The sequence below is a fragment of the Magallana gigas genome, chromosome 7 (genome assembly GCF_963853765.1).
Source record: "Magallana gigas chromosome 7, xbMagGiga1.1, whole genome shotgun sequence".
NCBI classification, from domain to species: domain Eukaryota; kingdom Metazoa; phylum Mollusca; class Bivalvia; order Ostreida; family Ostreidae; genus Magallana; species Magallana gigas.
Window position 1 is genome coordinate 16952331 of NC_088859.1, and position 18905 is coordinate 16971235.

General features: G+C 34.0%; 1 protein-coding gene and 1 non-coding gene across 6 annotated transcripts; one reads left to right on the plus strand and one right to left on the minus strand.

Moving 5' to 3' along the window:
* Window positions 1-6106: 6106 nt before the first annotated feature.
* Window positions 6107-10614, minus strand: LOC105345774 (monocarboxylate transporter 7). Of its 5 annotated transcripts, XM_011454061.3 has the most exons (5): window positions 10099-10614; window positions 9732-9922; window positions 9065-9208; window positions 7714-8589; window positions 6107-6583 (listed from the first exon to the last, which is right to left on the minus strand). In XM_011454061.3, the coding sequence occupies exons 2-5, from the start codon at window positions 9916-9918 to the stop codon at window positions 6408-6410; spliced, it is 1383 nt and encodes a 460-aa protein (XP_011452363.3). In that variant the 5' UTR covers window positions 9919-9922; window positions 10099-10614; the 3' UTR covers window positions 6107-6407. The 5 variants fall into 5 exon arrangements, with proteins under 5 accessions (XP_011452363.3, XP_065923843.1, XP_019929864.3 ...); XM_066067771.1 differs by lacking the exon at window positions 9065-9208; XM_020074305.3 differs by lacking the exon at window positions 10099-10614 and having other exon boundaries at window positions 9732-10057.
* A 581-nt stretch (window positions 10615-11195) lies between these two features.
* LOC117684660 (uncharacterized) lies at window positions 11196-13106 on the plus strand. The gene is made up of 3 exons (XR_004598371.2): window positions 11196-11475; window positions 11706-11971; window positions 12598-13106. It is a non-coding gene; the product is annotated as an uncharacterized protein (transcript).
* The last annotated feature ends 5799 nt before the right edge of the window (window positions 13107-18905 follow it).

The window sequence follows — 18905 nt, forward strand, 5'->3', positions numbered from 1 at the left end:
GCAAACTCCTCTTGTCCTTGTAGAACGATGTTCATGAGTTCTTGGAAGACTGCTGGGGCATTACTTAATCCAAATGGCATCCTATTAAATTGAAACAATCCCTTGTGGCATGCAAAAGCTGTTTTTTCTTTACTTGACTCTTCTAATTTTACCTGCCAATATCCACTCTTTAAATCTAGTGCAGTGAAGTACCTGGCCTTACCGAGCAAACAAAGAATGTCATCAATCAATGGTAATGGGAATGATACTGGTCTTACTATCTTGTTTAAACTTCGAAAGTCTACGCACATCCGGTCTGATCCGTCCTTCTTCTTTACTACTACCAGAGGAAATGACCAAGGCGACTGTGATCTTTCAATAATCCTTGCGCTCATCATCTCCTTTATGGCCTTGTCGATTATCTGTCTTTTATTGAGGGGAACTCGATATGGTCTGTTCTTTATCGGGTGATGGTCTCCAGTTTCTATCTTCATTTTGACGGTGTCGGTCACTCCAAGGTCGCTGTCCCTTTTAGCAAATAAGTCATTGTTTTTCCTCACAAGTCTTTGGATGGAGTGTTCGAATCTTTCAGGCACATCAATCTTTTCTTCATTGTCCTGTTGGGTTTGGATTTCCGAGATTTCTTTTGGTCTTAATGCGGTAACACGTCCTACAATGTAGCCTTTAGGGATTTTGTAACTTTTGTTGGTTTGATTAACGAAGATCATGGGAATTTTTCTGTCTCTTCGGATAACACAAACTGAGTCTTTTAAATATAGTCCTGGGTCCTCCATGATACAATTATTGTCTATACTGTTCACTTCCACTAAGTCTTTTTCTTCAAGGGGGAAATTATTGTTCACTTTTCCATAAAATACAGTCACAGTATTTGGTTTCACTATAAGTTTCTTAGGTGTTCTTACAATCGTTGAAATGTGTAGATCCTCCTTTAATTCGGCATAAGCCCTGCCATCAATGCGCATGAGTCCAAGATCAAAGTATAAACGAACATTGTTTTTCTTGAGCCAATCACGACCGAGAATCAGGTTTCGGTTGAGTCCCTTTGTCACAAAAAGTTTATGGTCTAAAGTTAACCCTGCAATCTTAAATGAAATATTTACATACCCTAACGCGATTAAAGAATTACCATTTGCAGCTTGAAGACAAGGAATATCATTTTTACACAATCTGGGGCGGGGGAACAAATTATCATACATTTTTTTACTAATCAAAGATACGGCCGCGCCAGTATCTACTAACGCTCTGAATTTATTTTTACCAATTTTTAATAAACAGCTACTGGGGTTGTTTGTAAAATTAATTTCAAATGTAGGTCTTTTATGAAAGTTCTTCCTTCGGGCTTCAACGAAAGAAGAACATCTTAGTTTTCCTGATTTTGTTTATCAAAAGTGGCGCGACGGGTCCAGATTTTGGGTGATCTCCTATCATTTTGGTCTTTAAAATCACGTGATCGATCTTGACGATCAGCTGACCTACCTCTGTTTTGCTGCGTTCTGGAAAACCTGCGTTTGCTCCAGCAATCTGCACGCAAATGTCCTATTCTACCACAATTCCAACACTCAATCGGTGGGCGGGGGCTTTGCTCAACATAATGCACAGACTGAGTATTATGAAGTCGTTTATTTAATTGAGGGCGGGGCCTAACCTGGGGTTTATTTAGTGGACAGAATCTGGCCCTATGACCAATTTTCATACACTTAAAACACCCTTTGTTCCTCGTGTGGTCAACTTCCATGGGTTCTTCCTGTCTATTGTCTGTCGAGGACAAGTTAACCAATCTTTCACTTAATAAAGGCGTTGTACTGTCAAACCGTGAAACAGTCTGTCTATTGTCATTCGGCGTAGTACTTGTTATACTTGACCCCCTTATAGCTAGTCTTTGTCTTAAATTTTGTTCGCGCATTGCTAACTGAATTGCTGACTCCAAGTCTTTGGGGTTTTCTCTAAGGATTTTCATCCTGAGATAGTCAAAGGTCAGACCGTCACAGAATATGTCTACAAGTTGTTGTTGGACTAAGGGATCTTTTAATTTGTCTTTACTATACGCGTCTTCCGCGATTTGCAACAACCGTTCCGCGAATAACTGTACACTTTCGTTTGAATTTTGCCGCGTCCTGCGCATTACTGCTAACGCGTGTTGTGGGTCGGTTATCTCCGCGAATCTGTTTTTTAAGGATTCTTTTAAATCGTTCCACGACGGCATTTCTTCCGACGCGTCTGTTTCGTCCAAATATCTTTTGATAAAGTCCCCTACCGAACCTTTACTCGTAATATACGCGAGCATGGGGATTTCATGACCCTGTTTCCCAGACAATAAAGCATATTTTTCAATTTCCTTTATCCACTGCTTGTATTTACTAGCATCTCCTTCGAAAGGAGTTATCACAGAAGATAGGGGCACTGTAAGCGCGGATGTTATAGCTTTAACCTGACCAATGAAAAAATCTTTATCATCATCCTGATTTGGGACTCGGTGTCGAGGTTCATTAGTTTCATACAACCTTGCATCATAATATGTGTCAGTTTGTTTTTCAAAAGTGTTTTGTTTTACCTGTTCTTGTTCTGAGAATTTTTGACCTGTTTCATGCCCTTCCTTTTCTTCACTTTGACCCAACCCCGCAAATTGTTTTTCCAATTGTTCCATTTGATTTTTAAATTCTTTTCTATCATATCCATTTCCAGTTGCCATATAGGTTGCTGATCAGAGTTATTTACTTTGAGATAGTGAACAGAGATATTGAGAAAAAGTTCTTACCTTAACAGTTCAGTTTTTCTTTAGCACTTCGTTTTATCCTGGTCACTGGCACCATAAAAGTCTATGTTATCCTTCTGTTGTTATTCTTTAGACTTTTGAAATCATAAGTCAGTTGGAGTTTTATGATATTTATTAAGCACTGTAATCGTATAGTGGTATAAAAGCAATATATAATCAATCTGCTATCAATCCAAAATCCATCTACTAATTGTTAATCAAATCATAAGTATATAAATCAGTAAAATAAAATAATCAATTGTTAGAACATCCTTTCGGGTCACAGTTCATAAGTGACTTATAACGAAGTCCATTGTTAAAGGTTAATTGCAATTAAGAGTCTTGCATCCGTTGACCGCTTTCCAAAGTCCAATCATCATCGAGAGTTTTATTCTTCCTGGTCATTCCGCTAACACCACGAGTTCTAACTACGCAGTTGTCCCTCTCGGTCAATGACCTTTAACATTGTTCACTATACACTTATTTCGTATCGAGTGCACAACAAGCTAATGACTAATTAACGTAAAGCAGAATACAATCATAAAATTATATTTCATATATATACGGCTATCTGGTTACAGTACCTAGTATAAAAAGTTTAGGAGACAATTGAAAAGATATATAGTTTCAAATAATCAACTATTAAAACAGTTCTATAGATTCACATCTGAAAACTATAAATTACATGGTTAACTATAATAAAGAGCTGTTATTCATTGTTTTAAAAATTGTAAAACTATATTTAACAATTAAAGTATGATTTGCAATCGCAAACAATTGTTTTCAGAGTTAGTTATAGTTTACACTTCTGAAACATTGATGATCGCGTCAACTATGGTTTAAAGCTTTGAAATATAGATTAACGACGTAAACTATAGTTTTACAGTTGATAAATTTGGTTTATCGACTTTTAAGTATAGTTTACAGACAATAAGCTATGGTTTACTGTTAATTATTGTTAACAAACAGTAAACTATAGTTAACGATTCGTTAACTATAGTTTTTATCTGTAAAACAATATTTAGAAGTTTTAAACTATAGTTTACGAATGCCAATCTAATAAGTTTGTCAGTCTGTAAATAAATGTAAACAATAGATTTTGCTGATAAATATAGATTCACATCTGTAAAGTATAATTTACATTCGTAAACTATAGCTTAGAGTTGATAATCATAGTTTTACAATCGTGAATCTATATTTATCAGATAAACCATGTTTGTAATCGAAAAGGAATGTTTCAGTGTTAATTGTAGTTTACACTTCTGAAACTCAGGTGATCGCATTAACTTTGGTTAACAGATGCGAAATATGAATTAACGTTGTTAACAACATGTATGTTGTTTTATGTCCGAAAAACTACAGTTTACAATTGATAAACCAAGCGTATCGAATGTGAAACTATGTTTAGGTAATTTTTGGTGAATTTCGCGTGCCAAATTAGTCCCCTACCTTTGAGACCGGGGTAGGGGGGCAAAGTCTTAATTGCGCTTTGTCAGTCATGCTGATATGCTTTGATTTTAAACTTCCTTTGTAGCCTCAAAATGATGCCCTGCGGATAAAGTATGATTGTTTTTACTTTAATTAACAGGTACAGTGTACTTTTTGACTCTTATTAGTTCCCTACCGGTTTCACCGGAGGGGACTATAGCTTTCCTCTGCGTCCTTCAGTCCGTCCGTCCGTCCGTCTGTCCCACTTCAGTTTTCAACATTTTTTCTTCATACGTTTCAGAATAATATGAAATTAGCTGAACAGCTTCAAAATGTCAAACTACAGATCAAGTTTACACTTTTGTAGCCTCTGATTGACATATTTTCGAGAAAATTATTTTTTTATATTCCAAATTTTTAATGTTCGGATTCGTTATCGGGTTCGGTGTGTATTGAATAAACGACGAAAGTATGTGGTCAGTAATATAATATCGTGCATTACTTGTAGTTTCTAACAAACAAGTAAGTTCTGTAAAATAGTGTCAAGCATTGTGTTGTAAATTTAAAAGACGGTTTTTTTTGTATTATCACAATCGGGTTCGTTATAGGGTTGGTCTGTTGATTCAGGGTACAGAAGACGGTAAGAAATGATATCTGCATAAAAGTGCATTGTTTTCACAAATTTTAATTTGCAAATACTAAATGGACTTCCCGCAATTGCGGGAGATAAAATAAAGAGTATTATTTTACCCATTTTTTATTTAATTTCTATATCAACTATGAAGTTTGAATTTTCTCTGTTCTTTTATCTCTGATTAAAGCATAACATCTCGTTTATAATAGTTTTGAAATGGATGTATGCTTTGAAGCTTTCATAGAATAATACAAACCGGTAGGGGACGTGTATTGCTTATGCAATACTCTCATAATGCTTGTTTACGAATGGGTTAGTGTTCAAATAAAAAAAAGTGGGAAAAGAGAGGAGTATGCACTTTCATGCAGGCCCTACTGAGTGCGCCCTTCTATATAAAACAGCAATTTTCTACTTGCGTTAAATTTAATCCACAGGTTTTAAGTTTTTGACAATCTCTCGTATTGAATATCAATGTATGCCGATAGACCTATTTAGCCAAATGGACTCATGGAGGATAAAGAAATCGAGTTTGTCCTTTTAAAAAAATCTTAAACTGAATTTTCCTCAGACATATTAGGCACATAATACGACAGTTGGGGGTACAGTACCGATCAGACCCAACCTAACACCAGAGTAAACCCCAACTAAACCCTGGGTTTACTTTTAGGGTTTACTCTGGGTTTACTTTTTGAAAATTTGGGTCCACTCGGGGTTTACTTTGGGTTTACTTTGAAATTGCTTTTAAGGTCAACTGCATGCACTGGAGTGTGAAGCAGACTAGTATTTTATCTTACTATATATCCTACTGCCTGTAATTCCTACGCTTTGTATATTCCGAATACACAGTTAGTGTCTGCTTTCAGGGGTATACTTCTGACTGGGTTTACTCTCTGTGTCCACTCTGGGTTTACTTTGGTTTACTCTGGGTCCACTCTAGTAAACTCGAAGTAAACCCAGAAAGTAAACCCAGGGTTTAGTTGGGGTTTACTTTCTGTTAGGTTGGGTCTGATCGGTACTGTACTGGTAATGGACATGTATTGCTTATACAATAATCTGAGAATGCTTGTTGTTGAAAAGTGTGTAGTAATCTAATAGTGTTTCTATTACGATGTATGGTAAGCATTAATGTATTCGGCTGAGACAAAGAATATGTTCCCTCATATTTAATGTCATTGGTTCAGCTTTCCAGTCCCCGCTATTTAATTTTTTTTCACGAATCTTCACTGCTCTCAAAAATCCAAATAAATGATATAAATAAACTATGTATACCATAATAAGAAGATGTTTTGGGGGTTTTTTTTATTCACAAATATACATTTAGAAAGTAAGCAAGACTTTAGAATTGATTTCGCGTGTTGGTAACCTTATATTTTCACATAATATTTTGTCTTACATCCAGTGAAATATAATTCATAACCATTCTGATAGTTTTATGCAGGACTGCATTAAATTTAACTGATTCAATTTCATATAGAGAATCTATTCTCCAGATAAAAAAATTTGTATTCCAAGGACGTTTGCCAAATGAAATGAGACCGTTATGACATCCACCATTTAATAAAAACATAACCATATTCTATGCTATACAGATAATTATCTCGTTGATGGGTCCTGTTTGGTAAACGAAGAGACCGAATATTTTCTCGATTTTCCTCTCCTTATAAGGCCTCTAAGGGTCACAGGTGCAAAAACTATTCCCGCCAAGAGGACCGCTGTCCCGTTATAGTAAAACGCAGATTCAAAGGAACCAGTCTCGTCTACAAGGTTACCTAAATCCAAATTTGAGAACATCAACAACTGCAGATGTGAAAGATTACAAGTATAAGTCCTTTGTATTTTTCATTGAAAACATTTTTTTAGTCGTTTCCTTCATTTCTTTTTTTATTTAAGCTTATTAAAACCAAAATGATAGTCATACTGAGATCTTGATAATTATGAAAGCTCATATTCTATGTCAATAAGACATCTATTATTGAGTCTGTTATAATTTTCAGCCATACTTAAAATTGATACGATGTCACTTTAAAAAAAATGAAGTCACTTTTTTTGGTATGTTCAAAATTTTGATGTAGAAGAACACATTACATGTATCAATGTCAAAATACATAGTCACCTTTTCGTTAAAAAAATTTTTCCGTTTTTAATGTTTACACTGCTCAAGTAAGGCATTTCTAATAGTCAACCAAAATTTGAGTGTCAGTCGTCGAGTTATAAGGAGATACTGCGCTCAGAATTCTTTGTTTTGTAAACAAAGCTCAGGTCATGTTTTCTTTACATTTTGTATGTTGAAAAGAAAACTAACATGAATGTGACAAACGCTACGAACTGATTATTTACTATCAAAACGAATTAGCAGGGAAAAAATCAGCTTTAAAGGGAACTTTTACTGGTATATTGAACCAATGTAAACAAAAACATGGCACGATCCTCGATTACATAACAAAAAATTATGACCTCTATATCTTCGTTATAGCTCCTTGACTGACACTCAAATAATTGTTGATCATTAGTAAAAATTATTAAAGCATTGAAAACAATAAAAAAAGAAAAGAAATAAAATTTGACCAAAATCGTGACCATACCCTTTTAAGATCTTATACTTTCTGAATATTGGTGAAATTTGAAAAGATTTAATACTGAGTTGTATCTAATTTTTTTTTTTAAGTACAACCAAAAAGTTATACATTTGTATGAAAAAAAATTGCCAATTCGTACTGCCTGTTTGAAACTTTTGCGTCTTATATTTTCAGGTTATGCATGAAAAGATTTCAAAATGAGATGTAACTAAATTTTATTTTTAACAGATAGCTTTACCCTCCAAAAAATCGCAATTTCTACTGCCTGTTTGATACTTCAAAGTCTTATATTCCAAGAAAACTGATAGAAAGATATATTTTACCTCCCAAAGGTGGTCCAGCAACGGTTCCAATGCCAGATGCAAACATCAATAGGCCCATTCCGTCCCCAATGAGTTCATTCCCGACCACATCTGCTAAAATAACTACTAGCAGCCCAAGGTATATCCCCGAACTTAGTCCCCCAAAGACGGATAACGCCACAAACCCAGAGAACGTCTGCAGTACATGGTACGTGTAAGCAAAAGTCACAATTCCAGAAACAAAATTAGAAAACACCAATAGGGCGACTTTGTTGATTTTAGGATGGCTGCTAACAAAGCCAGAAACTATGCAACCTAGAAATGAAAATATGTGTTGAAGCGACATCAGCCAAGCTGTGTCGCTGCGATTAAGGCCAACTGTTACAAAGTAGTCTGGTAGGATAAGAATGATGGCCGCGAAAAAGGCACTCCACACTGTCCCGTTTATGATATAAAGATGAAAGCAGACATTTCTAGATAAACGGAAAAACGAAGATTGAACTTTGTGGTGCTTTACATGTTTCTTTTCCCGGTCCACCGAATCCATGATAGTAAAAACTGGGTCTCCAACGTATTCATCATAACATTTTCCCCCGAATTTTTCTTCTGTAGCTTTTCGATTGGAAAGATAATTCTTGTTTCTTTCCCATTGCCTTTGTATCGGCGCTTTTCTTAGTAATGCTGACAATGGTATTGTCTGTAGATTAAAAGCTGCTAGAATGTACATGGACCCACGCCAGCCATACGTCTCTATAATCACTTTAATCATCATTGGAAATAAGATGCCACCAAGAGCGGAACCGGAAGTGACCAATCCCGTAGAAAGACCCATGTGTCGAGGGAACCACAATCCGGAAAGGGTATGCGAAGGCACGTATAGAAAACAGTATCCAAAGCCTGCTCAATAATCAAAAGTTTGGATTGGTAAATCCCTGTACATAGGTACAAACCAGAAGCAAGTTTATGAGTATTGAAATTCTGTAAAATCACCCGCATACAATTTAGCTTTGGATAACAGTTTCATGTCATTTCATATTGTGATGGTCAAACTATCAAACAATCAGTGTCTTTTTGCCTGTGAATTTATGTTACTGTTTATTATTTCACTGAATGTGGAAATAGTTACTCGTATATGTATTCGACATATATTATCAACTTCAACAATATTGTTAGAATTAATGTTTATGAAATCAATGTGTGTCAATATGAAAACGAATGTAAAATCACCTTCAAGGATAGTTTTAGAATAAATATGAAAACAAAAGTAAAAACCAAATGAAAATATTGCCCCCCCCCCCCAAAAAAAAAATAAATAAAATAGATTACTTTATCATAAATTTAAACTGATGAATAAGCAAATTATCACAGCTACCTGTAATGATACCATAGAACGCTATCATGTAGGGGATATTTGGGGTGAATGGAAGAGCCGATAAGCCGATGCTGCTTAGCACAGCTCCCAGTAAGCACACCTTTCTGTACGAAGTCTTCTGCATCAGAAAACTTGCAAGGGGACCTGAAAACTTTGGAAATGTTGCATTGTTTTTTTTTTTATAGAATGGACCCAAAATAAGTATATACCTGACCCTATTCAATGTTTGATGCTTTGCGACAACAAGATATTGAAAACTTAACAAAATATCATTATTTCAATATAATACAATAATGTGAATTAAACGGATATTTCTTTTATCATAACACATTTCTATTTAGCAAAAAATAAGAATTTAAATAGTTACTGCGGAATCATTAGATTTTGCGGTGGCTCAATTTTCGTAGAATTCGTGGGCACCTCTCATCCACGCATAACATCCTCCTTGAATTATTTAATAAATCAGGGTTATAAAGTCATATTTCTTTTGGTAGACCCTGTATAAGATAATACACGAAATTACGTCCACACGAACCTGTAAAAATTAAGCAATCCACGAAAATTGGTCCCCGCGAATTTTAGAGATTCCACAGGATTGGAATCAAATATCTTCTTATCGTTGAATAATTTGCTACTTAAGTAGATAAAAATGACTAATTAAATACACCTGCACCAAGTTGTACTCCAAGGTTGATAGCGCCAATAGCCGAAATCAAAGACAGTCCGCTGTGGAATTCTTTCTGTAGTTCTATTACGTACAGACCAAATGACAAACTGACACCGAAGGTCAAAAGCTGGATCATAAAGGCCGAAACGGCTACCACAAAGCCCCAAGGTTCCAGATCTTTCGCCATTCTCCTGAAGATGAATCAAAAGGAAAACAAATTTCAAAGGTAACGCATTAGTCAGGTCGTAACCGTTGCAAAGCTCTTTTTATAATTTAGTAAAGAGTTCAAACTCTTCATTATTAACATGTTTCTTCTCAGGTTGTTTTTTTTATCAATAAATAAAGACACTAATGGAAAAGCACATACTTGTATATTAATGTAGTGTATCCCTGCACTTTGGGCTCTCGTCGTGATTAGCTCAATTCTGTCTGGAATAAGATATGCATATGCACGGATCTGGTCTAACCATTAACAATTCAAACTAACATGTCCTTGAACTTATCGATATAACATGATACGACTTTCAATAACACAATATGCTTGCAAATACATGTATATGTTTTCACGTAGGCCCTAATGGCATACCCCAGCAAGAGATCAATTTACTTGGATTTGATCTTAAATTATGAATTATGCGAATTGTTCATATTGGTCATTCCTGTATGTAATTTGACATAAATATGATTTAGCCATGATTTCAACGTTTAGTAAAAAAAATTCAAATATTTAGGTGTAGAATAATATTTTGGTATATCTTTATACAGGGCTCTACACCCCAAGTCTTATAATGGCCATGACCAACAAAATATCACCATAATCAATTATTTTTTTTCATAAAAATATTGATTTTAATATTTATGAATCGCTCAGATATTAGAATAACTGAAGCGTGCGACGCAATGTAAATTTAACCATAAGTAAATTTACATTTTTTCATAAAAAGCGTTGCCGTCTTTAGGAAAGCCCTTCAAAGTTGACTAGACAGTCGGAGGAAAAAACGCTCAGATTATTTTGGTTGTTTTATTTAATGTAACAGAGATTGATCTAAACAAGGAAACATGTTCAGCAGTCATAAGATAAAATTTCAATTATTTATTATTCTGCAGTATAATTTTAGCATTGATATCTTAAAAACGACTGGAATCTTATTACATATAGAGTATGTATTTCTGTATCATTTGATGTTCCATTGATTGTGCACAACCTTTTTTTTTTTACAGATATATTTAGCCTTTCAATACAATGTTTAGAATACAACCCTGAACTTTAACTATTAAATATTATCGTAATATGTTAAAATATAGAATATGTTTTAATAGATATTTTTAAACTGCTATAGAAAATATTTTTGCGGATTAAATATATGTATATATTGAAACTCGCTAAACAAGTTAATTTGAGTGAAAGTATCATTCATTTTCTTCATAAATAGCCAGCTTATTTACAACGTCAAAAGCTGGTAAATATTTGTTCAGACAATCAACGCGTTTCAAATAATGGTGCGTCCCTTTGACGTTATTTTTTTCACAAATACATCTGCATAAGATTATTTCCCAAGTTAAAATGACTACAAGTACCATATTCTAAACAAATTTAGATTTTTCTCTACTTTGGATTCGGGAAGTGAGATAATTTATGTCACGTGGACAATTTATCGTCTGCTGACTATGACAGGAAGAAGACACATGGTCACATGGTGTCAAACTTTATCGCGTGCGTTTATAATTTGTTTACACTATCCCGGTAAGTTGATATTCATTAGTATTACTATTAAAGTACTCTACCTCTGCCTATCGTAATCTAGTCGTTTTCATCTCTCTCGTATATGAATACTCTCTAATTTGTCTTTTACGTGTTTTACAGTGATAAAATGATAGTTGAACTTTAAACTTATTGCGCAATCATCATAAGACATAAGGAAATGATTTATTCGTTGATATTGCTGCAACTTCACTGTTTTATTTAACGTTTAGTGGTGTAAAGGATCAAAAGAGTCCATTTATACCATGAGTTACCAAGCACCTGCAGGCTCATACCAACAAAATCCCCCACCTTACGGACCGAACCCCCCACCGGCAGGGGCATACCCTGGACCACCAGCAGGGGCATACCCTGGACCACCAGCAGGGGCATACCCTGGACCACCAGCAGGGGGATATAATGGATATAATGGACCCCAAGCAGGGGGATATCCCCCATACCAACAGCAACCAACATACCAACAACAGCCCACTACAGTGTAAGTTTTGAATGTTTTTATTTCATTTTGATTTTTATGTTAATATCGTTTAATATGCCATAATGATTAATTAATCAGTTTTCGAAATATGTCTAAATCATGCAATGGTGGTAGCATGCACAAAACACTATTTCAATTTTGTCACCTGTTTGAAGATTTCGTATATAAACATTAATCAAAATAAAAGGATTCATATCGGAGTTACAATGCTTACAAGTGTGCAAATAACGTATACTGTAACATGTTCACAAGCTGTGTCCATTTCTAAATCAAAAATGGATAAATTTTATTTTTTATAGTACCAATTTTTCATGATCGGATATCATAAACAATACGTATACCAGGTGGGGTATAATAGGCAAACGAGTAACTGATACAATGTTCAAAGTCTATATCGGTTATACAATGTAGAATCAATTATTTTAAAAAATGTATGTATTGCAACAAAACAAAACAACACTTATCTGATGCAACCTTAACTTCTTTTTATCTGATGGAGTCATAACTTAAAGAAAACAAAAACAGCAGTCATTCAAATTCACTGTTAGTGACAAGCAAAAGTAGCAAATAATATTTGAGGGTTTTTTTTAATGCGAATAAGAACTTGTTCTTTTTTTTCTGTTCAGATATGTTTACGAAGGTAAAACTCAACAGCAGCGAGATCAAGAATCGGCAGAAGATTGTTGCCTGGTAGCAGGTTGCTTTGCGCTGCTTTGTTGTTGCCTTATGAACAACTAATATATACTTCTGATACCTAAAGCCGTCTGAATATTACTGTGATGAAGGATCTGGATTTAATAATCTGGATTTATTGGCAACATTTCCTGTGTATGCACGGTGTTGGAAAAAGATACTCGAAGTTCATTTCCTTGGGCCCCTATAGCCTTTTTTTTTTTTGGTCACGTGATTGTTAAAAAAGATGTGTTTGTGTGATTGGTTTTATATGACGCGTGATTGCATTCTCCTTCTGCATCTAGTATTGTTACTTCCACTTATAGAATATCTCTGTCATTATTTTTGTTTTGTTTCTAGTTTCTTACGTCCAAACAAAATTTTATAAGAGTCGTTATTTTTTTCGTATGTTTGTACGTTTCACCATATTTTTTGTTGTTTGAATAAAATGATGGAATTGAAATAATTTTCACTCGAGTATTATCATATTCACTTTCCTATGTATAATTGTCACACATGTAAAGCATTGAAAAATACCTGACCGGTGCTTGGATGCCGACCAGGTGTCAAATCGGTTGATTAAGAGGACTGGATGTTATGGCCATTTATAGACTTTATCAATCTCCCTAAAAAGAAGAACTCAAATTTTAAAGTTGTAATAAATTAAAATGTTCTTTACTTTATGTGTATATCTGATAGTTAATTTGTTAACCATCTAGCCTAATTAAAGCATCTTGGACCACTATCATAAAAAATTATTTCATGTGATGTAGAAAATTAATCATTCAAAATGGTGCAGTATGGTTACTTATTTCTAGTAAGACTCGAGTTAAATATTAATTTCTTTCTTTGGTGGTTTATGCAAGTACGGAAAATAGAATGAATTGCATCATGCGTTACATATGTTTTTTTTGGTGTTATTGTTTGTTTTGTTTATGCAGTGATTGCCACATTTCTAGCAAGAACAAACTAACAATAGATATATCTGGGTTTCTGTGAATCTTTTTTTCAAATTGTCGAATAAATGTACCTAGTCGTTATTGACAATAATACATTACAGAAGAAATAGCCAGTTCATTCAAATATGGAAGTTTTTTTGCATATTATTTGGACGTCAAGTTCATGCATTCTCTGTGTTGTTCAATGTACATGTAGCTTTTCAATCACGGAAAAAGCCATGCCTATTATACTTCTGAAATATGCAAACGTAATTATTTAACAACGTTATTTATAAACATACACTCAATAACTATTGACTTAATGCAAAATCTGCTAAATAATAGAACGAGTGCAGCTTTTAAAGGTTGTTGATACTCAGAGAGAATGGTTTTTACTTGATACATATTATATGTACTAGTAAACGGTAATTTGGTTTTATCAATAGTAATATAAACGCGATCTGATTTCTTAAGAAAAAGAGGAGAATATGTACATTTGATGTATCAAAAAGTATATCATGTTTCGTGGTATAATAGAGTAATTTGCATGCATCTTACTTAAAAATTATCATGAAATAAACGGTAAACAAAGAAATATTATTCTATTATTTAGTTTTGATAATAATACACATGTATTTAATTTAATTTTGAAATCCTTCAATTAGCATTATTACTTCAGGCTATGAAATAAATTTTCTACAAAATAATGTCCCCCTTATATTTAACACTTTAGTGCCTGTCTGAGTCAAGCTTTGCCACAGACACAATTTTAATCATGATTGAAATCAAGATGGAAAGTCGATTTTTCTAAAAAAGAAAATTTTCAAATCAGATGTTTAAGAAAAAAAAAGCCACTTCCTATGTAAACAGTTATATACGGATGCCACCCTCTTTGCCTATATAATAGAACTAGACTCAGCCCTGACAGATTACGAGCAATCATCATAATCAGACATTTCCTGGTGTTAAATGTTGATAAAGGCGAAACTGAAAATTTGTAGATAATCATTCGCTTGATCCAATGTAGAGTTATCTCGCTTTGGCTCTTCTTTGTGTTCAATTTTTTTTCACTCCTTTTGCAATATTTGTAGTAATAATCATTCTGTTGCTCCAAATATCAAATACGTTCTTTTTTAACTATTCATATATGCATCGCTTTCAAATCTTTCTCTTATTTATTCAAGTAAAGTGAGTGGCAGTATTTAAACATACTGCATTAACCATGAGGATGTTACTAGACAGAGCAACCAACGATCCGCCGTCAGGCCGTTGATTCGACAACACACTGAGTATTTGAAGTAAGCACATTAACAAGCGTTCACTTTGATGATACTGGAAGTTGATAATTTCATTGTTGATTTGTTCTGCTGTCCATGAACATAGCAGATTTTCATAGGTTAAAATTTTTTAACTTTCATTTTAAATTTTTTTTTTAATTCAGTTAGTTTATTTTCATTTTGCAAAGTCTATGTATGTAAAATACATATAGATTTGCGCTGGTTTAAATAAAAAAAATTGACATAGCTGCGATCGACCCAACAATGTTTAAAAAGATTTTAAGAATAAGATGTCACTTACTGAACTTAACTTTGTATATTGATGCATTTGAAGGTAGTTTCAAAACGTTGAAGGAACTCATATATTCACACGCGGGTTCGCCGTATTTCGTGGAAAAAATAGGGTGTAAATACTCAGTGAAAATATTTCTATGAAAGACCGCTATATGATAGTCTGCATGACAAAATTCGAGACCCAAGGGTCTCATCGCTCATCTTATGATCAAATCTCAAGTGATGTTATTTTAAGAAGGCTAAGTGCGTGGTCGACAATTACCATTCATATCTACCTTAAAATAGAGATGATTGTAGTAACCACATATTAATGGATGAGATGATTGTAGTAGCCACATACTATTGGATGAGCTGATTGTAATAGCCATATATACGATGTGATGATTGTAATAGCCAAATACTATTCGATGAGATGACTGTAATAGCCAAATATTATTGGATGAGATGATTATAGTAGCCATATACTATTGGATGGGATGATTGTAGCAGCCACATGCTATAGGACGAGATGATTGTAGTAGCCATATACTATTGGATGAGATGATTGTAGTAGCCATATACTATTGGATGAGATGATTGTAGTAACCATATACTATTGAATGAGATGACTGTAGTAGCCATATACTATTGGATGAGATGATTGTAGTAGCCATTACGTGCATATACTATTAGATGAGATGATTGTAGTAGCCATATACTATTGGATGAGATTATTGTAGTAGCCATATACTATTGGATGAGATGATTGTAGCAGCCACATACTATAGGATGAGATGAATGTAGTAGCCATATACTATTGGATGAGATGATTGTAGTAGCCATATACTATTGGATGAGATGATTGTAGCAGCCACATACTATAGGATGAGATGATTGTAGTAGCCATATACTATTGGATGAGATGATTGTAGTAGCCATATACTATTGGATGAGATGATTGTAGTAGCCATATACTATTGGATGAGATGACTGTAGTAGCCATATACTATTGGATGAGATGATTGTAGTAGCCATATACTATTGGATGAGATGATTGTAGTAGCCATCACGTGCATATACTATTAGAGGAGATGATTGTAGTAGCCATTAACTATTGGATGAGATGATTGTAGTAGCCATATACTATTGGATGAGATGATTGTAGCAGCCACATACTATAGGATGAGATGATTGTAGTAGCCATATACTATTGGATGAGATGATTGTAGTAGCCATATTCTATTGGATGAGATGATTGTAGCAGCCACATACTATAGGATGAGATGATTGTAGTAGCCATATACTATTGGATGAGATGATTTTAGCAGCCATATACTATTGAATGAGATGACTGTAGTAGCCATATACTATTGGATGAGATGATTGTAGTAGCCAATACGTGCATATACTATTAGAGGAGATGATTGTAGCAGCCATATACTATTGGATGAGATGATTGTAGTAGCCATATACTATTGGATGAGATGATTGTAGTAGCCATATACTATTGGATGAGATGATTGTAATAGCCATATACTATTGGATGAGATGATTGTAGTAGCCATATACTATTGGATGAGATGACTGTAGTAGCCATATACTATTGGATGGGATGATTGTAGCAGCCATATACTATAGGATGAGATGATTGTAGTAGCCATATACTATAGGATGAGATGATTGTAGTAGCCATATACTGTTGGATGACGTGATTGTAGTAGCCATATACTATTGGATGAGATGATTGTAGTAGCCATATACTTTTGGATGAGATGATTGTAGTAGCCATATACTATTGGATGAGATGATTGTAGCAGCCATATACTATAGGATGAGATGATTGTAGCAGCCATATACTATTGGATGAGATGATTGTAGTAGCCAAATACTATTGGATGAGATGACTGTAGAAGCCATATACTATTGGATGAGATTATTGTAGTAGACATCACGTGCATATACTATTAGAGGAGATGATTGTAGTAGCCATATACTATTGGATGAGATGATTGTAGCAGCCAAATACTATTGGATGAGATGATTGTAGTAGCCATATACTATTGGATGAGATGATTGTAGTAGCCATATACTATTGGATGAGATGATTGTAGTAGCCATATACTATTGGATGACGTGATTGTTGCAGCCACATACTATTGGATGACGTGATTGTAGCAGCCATATACTATTGGATGGGATTATTGTAGCAGCCATATACTATTGGATGAGATGATTGTAATAGCCATATACTATTGGTTGTCGTGATTGTAGTAGCCATATACTTTTGGATGAGATGATTGTAGTACCCATATACTATTGGATGACGTGATTATAGCAGCCATATACTATTGGATGAGATGATTGTAATAGCCATATACTATTGGATGAGATGATTGTAATACCCATATACTATTGGTTGTCGTGATTGTAGTAGCCATATACTATTGGATGAGATGATTGTAATACCCATATACTATTGGATGACATGATTGTAGCAGCCATATACTATTGGATGAGATGATTGTAATAGCCATATACTATTGGATGACGTGATTGTAGCAGCCATATACTATTGAATGAGATGATTGTTATAGCCATATACTATTGGATGAGATGATTATAGTAGCCATATACTATTGGATGAGATGATTGTGGTAGCCATATACTATTGGATGAGATTATTGTAATAGCCAAATACTATTGGATGAGATGATTGTAGTAGCCATATACTATTGGATGAGATGATTGTAGTAGCCATATACTATTGGATGAGATGATTGTAATAGTCAAATACTATTGGATGAGATGATTGTAATAGCCATATACTATAGGATGAGATAATTGTAGCAGCCATATACTATTATCGAAATAAGAAAAAATAATCAATTTTGTAAGTTTGAATTTTTTCTATCTCTTTATACAGAGCTTTTCTTCTCAAAGAGAATAATATCATCTAAAATTATCCCAACCACTGAGCTCTGTTAATCCGCTTTCGTTAGTTTCCTATAAAGATGTAAAGCTAAAGGGGTGTGGGAAGTTTATCATACTTTATGAAACAGAATACATTTGAATCTACACAAGATTTTACTGTTTCCATACTTTCAAAACAAAAATTAACGTTAACATTCTTTGGAAGAAGATTCATATTTTTATGTTGAATGTTGCACTCACCACATTGGGCTGATTTGTACCACATTGCACTTGTAGTCGAGTGCAAGTGGTCGGTTGTGAAATCAACTTGAATCTCACGATACATGTAATTATATTAATGATTTTTCTTCACAAATAATGATTTTTACTTATAGAAATTTCACGAATTGAAACCTATTACTATTAGTTCTTGGAAAGATGATTCTTTTTATAGATCGTTACCAAAATATCTGGTGTAGTACCACTCAACCTCCAAATGGTCTTCTTTGTCCCGAGGGGACACGTGTATTTTTTCAAACGTGTCAGGATACATGTATACAGAATAATGTTTGAATTGTAACAGCTACTTTATCAAATGTAAAGTTACAATTGGATTCTCCAAATTTTCAAGGACTTTTAAAAACAACAATTGTTTTTCTTTGGCAATCGATGTTGAATCTTAATTCATTTTATTAATGTATACATGTTTTTTGTTTTCTTCTTTTAAAGAACAAATGTTTTAAAAGTTCACTACGTATATTTTTCCAAAATAGACCAATTTCATTGGGTTAATGTTTTGTTTACGACGTTTCAATTTGGAAGAAAAAACAACAGAGAAAACATGTTCTCCATATAAGATTTTTA

Coding starts and splice junctions, on each gene's coding strand:
- LOC105345774 (XM_011454061.3), bottom strand. CDS start 9,918: ATGGCGAAAGATCTGGAACCTTGGGGCTTTGTGGTAGCCGTTTCGGCC. Junction 8,590..9,064: donor GTTCTATGGTATCATTACAG/GTAGCTGTGATA, acceptor ATTATTGAGCAG/GCTTTGGATACTGTTTTCTA. Junction 6,584..7,713: donor TGCTGGACCACCTTTGGGAG/GTAAAATATATC, acceptor ATTTGGATTTAG/GTAACCTTGTAGACGAGACT.